Below are 6,000 nucleotides of genomic sequence, written 5' to 3'. Positions count from 1 at the left end.
GAGCTGGGGGCTGGGACCTGTCCCTGGAGGCTGGGAGCTGTCTCCGGAGGCTGGGCTCGGAGCTGTCCCTGGATGCTGGGGCTGGGGGCTGGCCCTGCGTGCTGGAGGCTGAGGCTGAGGAGTGGCCCTTGAGGCCGGAGCTGGGGGCTGGGGGCTGGAGGCTGGGGCTGGAGGCTGGGGCTGGAGGGCTGTCCCTCGAGGCTGGAGCTGGGGGCTGGAGGCTGGGGCTGAGGGCTGTCTCTTGAGGCTGGAGCTGGGGGCTGGGGGCTGGAGGCTGGGGCTGGAGGGCTGTCTCTTGAGGCTGGAGCTGGGGGCTGGGGGCTGGAGGCTGGGGCTGAGGGCTGTCCCTTGAGGCTGGAGCTGGGGGCTGGGGGCTGGAGGCTGGGGCTGAGGGCTGTCCCTTGAGGCTGGAGCTGGGAGCTGGGGCTGAGGGCTGTCCCTCGAGGCTGGAGCTGGGGGCTGGAGGCTGGGGCTGAGGGCTGTCCCTTGAGGCTGGAGCTGGGGGCTGGGGGCTGGAGGCTGGGGCTGAGGGCTGTCCCTTGAGGCTGGAGTTGGGGGCTGGGGGCTTGGGGCTAGGGCTGTCCCTTGAGGCTGGAGCCTGGGGCTGGGAGCTGGAAGCTGGCTCTGGAGGCTGGGGTCTGGAGGCTAGGAGCTGTCTCTGGAGGTTGGGGCTGGGAGCTGTCCCTGGAGGCTGAGGCTGGGGTCTGGAGGCTGGGAGCTGTCTCTGGAGGTTGGGGCTGGGGGCTGGGGGCTGGGGGCTGGGGCTGGGGGCTAGGAGGCGGTCCTGGGGGCGGTGGGCCGGGCCTGGGGGCGGGATCTGGGGGCGGGGACGGGGGACCAGGTCGGGGCTGCGCGCCGCGCCTTGCCGCCCATTGGCTCCGCGCCGCCCGCCGCCCCCCGCCCCCGCCGCTGGCTCCAACAAGTCCCGCCGGGCTCCCGGACCCAGGGCCCACGGCCGGCGCCCGCAGGCTCCGGAGGGGCCGCCAACAACGGCCAGCAGCCTGGGGGCCCGCCTCCCATGGAGTGCTACTACATTGTCATCAGCTCGGCGCACCTCAGCAATGGACACTTTCGCAACATCAAGGGAGTTTTCCGCGGCCCCCTCAGCAAGAACGGAAACAAAACTCTGGTAAATCCTCCTCCTCCTCTTCCTCCATCCTCCTCCTCCATCCTCTGCCCTCCCGGGGCGTCCCGGGGGCCCGGGCGAGAAGGTGCCCAGGGACCGGGGTTCGTAGGGGAGAGGATGCCCGGGGGCCGGGGCCGGGGGGGGAGAGGATGCTCAGAGGCCGGTGGCAGGGGGGAGAGGGTGCCCGGGGACCGTTGGCATGGGGGAGAGGATGCCCGAAGGCCGGTGTAATAGGGAAGAGGGTGCCCGGGGGCCGGTGGCATGGGGGAAAGGGTACCCGGGGGCCGGGGCCGTGGGGGAGAGGGTGTCCGGGGGCCGGGGGCATGGGAGAGACGATGCCCAGAGGCCGGTGGCACGAGGAAGAGGGTGTCCGGGGTCGGTGGCATGGGGAAGAGGGTGCCCAAGGGCCGGTGGCATGGGGGAGAGGGTGCCCGGGGGCCGGCGGCATGGGGAAGAGGGTGCCCAAGGGCCGGTGGCATGGGGGAGAGGGTGCCCGGGGGCCGGGGCCGTGGGGGAGAGGGTGCCCGGGGGACGGTGTAATGGGGAAGAGGGTGCCCAGAGGCCGGTGGCATGGGGGAGAGGATGCCCAAGGGCCGGTGGCATGGGGCAGAGGGCTCCCAGGGGCCGGTGGCATGGGGCAGAGGGCGTCCAGGGGCCGGTGGCATGGGGGAGAGGGTGCCCAGATGCCAGTGGCACGGAGGAGAGGGTGACTATGGTCCAGGGGAGAGGATGCCCAGAGGCAGGTAGCAAGGGCCGGTGGCACGGGGAAGAGGGTGCCCAGGGGCCGGTGGCATGGGGGAGAGGGTGCCCCGGGGCCGGTAGCATAAGGGAGAGGGTGGCCGGGGGTCTTGGGGATGTCGGGGGTCGCCCAGGTTTCAGGGGCGGAGGGTTGCGAACCCACAACTCCTGGGGCGGCGGCTGCAGTGTGTGTGTGTGTGTGTGTGTGTGTGTGTGTGTGTGTGTGTGTGTTTAGGAGGTGGGGAGGGTCTCCGACCCGCGGCCCCCGGGGTTGGCACGGGGGATTGACACGGGCGAAGAGCCAGCCAAGGCCGGGCCCCAGAGAGCGAGCGGCAAGTGGATGGTGCGGGCGTGCTGGTCCCCTGCGGCAGGCCCGCCCTGCCAACCGCCCTCGGGGCCTGGAGGGGCTGACCCACCCAACCCCCAGCTCCAGCTCCAGCTCCTCCTCTTCCTCCTCGTCCCCCCGGACCCCTTTCCTTCCCCGCCCCATCCCAAGGTGGCCCCGGGCTTGGTCGATCTTGGGCTCTGCTCAGGATGGAGGGGGCGGGGGCAGGAGGAAAGGACTGCGGTGGGGCTCCAGATCCCAGATCCCGGGAGACTTGCCCCCTCGCCCGGGGACCGTCCGGAGAAGGACCGGCCCGTGGCGAGTGCCGAGCCTGGGCGAGTAGCCCGTGCTGACTTCAGCGAACATCCCGAAGGTGGGACCCCATTAAATCTAAGGTCTGAGCATCAATCTACCCGCACAGAATGTCCCCTTCCCTTCCCTTCCCCTCCCTTCCCTTCCCTTTCCTTCCCTTCCCATCCCATCTCTTTCCTTTCCTTTCCTTCCCTTCTCTTTCCTTCCCTTCCCTTCCCATCCCATCTCTTTCCTTTCCTTTCCTTCCCTTCTCTTTCCTTCCCTTCCCTTTCCTTCCCTTCCCTTCTCTTTTCTTCCCTTCCCTTCCCATCCCATCTCTTCCCTTCCCTTCCCTTCCCTTCCCTTCCCTTCCCTTCCCTTCCCTTCCCTTCCCTTCCCTTCCCTTCCCTTCTCTTTCCTTTCCTTCCCTTCTCTTTTCTTTCCTTTCCTTCCCTTCTCTTTTCTTTCCTTTCCTTCTCTTCCCTTCCCTTCTCTTCCCTTCTCTTTTCTTCCTTTCTCTTTTCTTCCTTTCTCTTCCCTTCCCCTTCTCTTCCCTTCTCTTCTCTTCCCTTCCCCTCTCTTTCCCTTCCGTTCCCCTTCTCTTTCCCTTCCCTTCCCTTCCCCTCCCCTTTCCTTCCCTTCCCTCCCCCTCCCCTTCCCTTTCCCTTCCCTTCCCTCCGCCTCCCCTTCCCCTTCCCTTCCCTCCCCTCCCCCTCCCCTCCCCTTCCCTTCCCTTCCCTTCCCTTTTTCCTTCCCTTCTCTTTCCTTTCTTTCCCTTCTCTTTCCTTTCCTCCCCTTCTCTTTCTTTCCCTTCTCCTTCCTTTCCTTCCCTTCTCTTTCCTTTCCTTTCCTTCCCTTCTATTTTCTTTCCTTCCCTTCTCTTCCCTTCCCCTTCTCTTCTCTTCCCTTCCCTTCTCTTCCCCTTCTCTTCCCCTTCTCTTCTCTTCCTTTCCCCTCTTTTTCCCTTCCCTCCCCCTTCTCTTCTCTTCCCTTCCCCTCCCTTTCCCTTCCCTCCCCTTCCCTTCCCTAACCATCCGAAATCAGCTGGAATTCCGCTGGAATTCCACACCAGGTTCAGGGGGGCCTGGCTGTGTTTTCAGGGTGTCAAGTGGGTCCTCCGGGGGAGAAGGAGTTTGGACACTATGTGCCACCTGGGGAGACAGGAGGCTTTCCCTAAAATGAAATATTATTCTGCTCTGGGAATGAACTAACTGCTCGATCGCAGCAACCCCGGGGGCAAAAAAGTGGAACCAAGAGTGAATGAATACTTTGGGGAAAATACACCAAAGTACAATGAGGGTTTTGGAGCGTTGTGTCTTTGTAAACTTTCGAGCTTCCTTGATTTGTAATGAAATAGAATGCTTAGAAACTATAAACCTGCCATGGACAAGGCTCACACATTAAAGCAGATGTTCGCTTCAGGTGTCGAGAAGTTCTGAAAAGGGATGGATTGCTTTCTAAGGGGCTATTTGTAAACAGTCTTTTCTTTTAAACCTTGAGATTTAATCTAAGAACGATTAGGAAGGGGCTTCTCAGGTGAAGAAGACGACAATCTTGATAATAATAATAATTATGGTAGAAGTGGGTTGTTTTTTTCCTCACATCACAGATTCAGTACTGATCAAGTGAATTAAACCCATTGAATTTTTTTTAAAGCTTTATGTGTATAACTTTAGAAAAAAAAATCAGAATGGTCCCAAGAAGTCAGAAAGCACTTAATGTTAATGGTATCAACAGAGACTTACATTTTAAACTTCAAATAGTTGGCTCTTTTTGTCTTTGTAATGGGCCCCCTTCAAGTGGGGGGAAAAAACTCAATTGAAATACATAAACTTGAACTTCAAATTACATATAGATTTCTTCTCCAATAGTGTGGATTTCTGAGCCGACAGATATTTTTCCTTCCTAGGTATTTTTTTTCCATGAAGTGATGGTGTGTTTAGAGTTTCAGTATTCATTAGATGATGACATCTGAAGAAAGATTTTCTAAGTGCAACACACCTTGATTCATATGATTCTTTAAAAATCTAACCTATTTCTGCAATTCTTGGTAATCAGTGGACTCATTTTTAAAATGTACTTGCATTTGAACTAAATTACAGAGCACAGAAGAAGACTTGAATGAAAACAAATTTTCAGCACCACCTTTTCTCAAAGTAGGAAAAATGAATAATAGATTTTTAAAGCTAAGAAAACCGAATAGAATGAATCTGTGGCTGAGGTTTATAAGCACCCACTTCAGTTGCAAGCCTGGAAAGCACCACTTTCACTCCTCCAGCTCTGAACACAAATTAAATTAGGGCAATTAATGTGTTTTTTGGGCAACAGCTGGCACTGGGCATCAAACTGTTGATTTACGTAGATTCCTGTCAGAATGAATACACAGTTCCAAGCTACTAAAAATACTCCTTTTCTTGGAGCCTTTTAAACCTCCATGGGAAAACCAAAATAGGGATTCATTCCCCAAACTGATGATAGGATGATGATGGTATCTCTCTCTCTCTCTCTCTTTTTCCTATGATGTGCTGTAATGACTATGACTGTGAGCCCCAGGTGGGACAGGGACTGTGTCTGACCTGATTATTTTGTGTCTACTGCAGTGCTAAGTACAGTACTTGGCACCTAGTAGGCACTTAACAGATGCTATCATCGTCATCATCATGACAAGATTCCTGATTTTGGTGAGTCCATGAAAACAAATCTTTCAGAATTTCAGTTCATGGTTGTGGTGAAGTGCCTTTACTTCCACTTCGTTCTCCCAAAGTTAGCTTTCTTCCACATTCTGTACTTTGAAAAGCTCTGAAATTATATTCCATGGAAATCATATTCCATGGATATTCCATGGAAAATTCCTTGTTTCCTTATACTCCATGGAAAATATTTTGTTTTGGAAAATAGGGAGAGGTCAGCTAATGGTGCACTTGAAACCCTGAAAAACTGTAATGACTGCTCATGATGGTAAAAACAAATCTCATATCCAGTGCTCTAGACACTAATAGGCAATATGTTGAAATCTTATGGAGGAAACAATGTGTGCAGGCCGTTTGGGGAAATATAAGAAGTGTGGGGAAATCAGAGTCAGATGCCATTACTACAATCGAAGCAATTGCCTTATCCATTGTTTTGCTGGAGACCCATTACCTTTCCAGTTCAGAAAAACCTACTTAGTCGCAACACCCGGGGCCATGCAGATGAAGGATGGATGCTTTCTCACAAGCAGAATGGGTGGGGGGCGTTTCCATCAGCCTTTGATCTCTGAGTAATGAAGCAACTGCTCTTCACACTACTGTCTTTTGCTCCCTCTATAGTAATGATCATCACCATCAATGCCTGTGAGCCCGTTGTGGACAGGGATTGTCTCTCTTTATTGCTGTATCGTACTTTCCCAAGCGCTTAGTACAGTGCTCTGCACACAGCAAACAATAAATACGATTGAATGAATGAATGGTATTTATTGAGCCCTGTACTAAGTGCTCAGGGGAGTAGAGAGACACGTTTCCTGCCCACAACAAGCATTACA

General features: G+C 55.5%; 1 protein-coding gene across 1 annotated transcript in view; it reads left to right on the top strand.

The window, feature by feature from the left end:
- The first annotated feature begins 968 nt into the window (after positions 1 to 968).
- The window catches only part of ZNF804A (zinc finger protein 804A), a 334,205-nt gene continuing 329,173 nt past the window's right edge, over positions 969 to 6,000 (top strand). Inside the window, exon 1 of the mRNA XM_038751407.1 lies at positions 969 to 1,129. Within this exon, the coding sequence (XP_038607335.1) occupies positions 1,019 to 1,129 (111 nt within the window). The 5' untranslated portion in view covers positions 969 to 1,018. The remainder of the gene's footprint in view (positions 1,130 to 6,000) is intronic.

Source organism: Tachyglossus aculeatus, chromosome 9 (assembly GCF_015852505.1).
Source record: "Tachyglossus aculeatus isolate mTacAcu1 chromosome 9, mTacAcu1.pri, whole genome shotgun sequence".
In the NCBI taxonomy this organism is placed as follows: Eukaryota; Metazoa; Chordata; class Mammalia; order Monotremata; family Tachyglossidae; genus Tachyglossus; species Tachyglossus aculeatus.
This window is presented reverse-complemented; position numbering and strand designations above follow the sequence as displayed.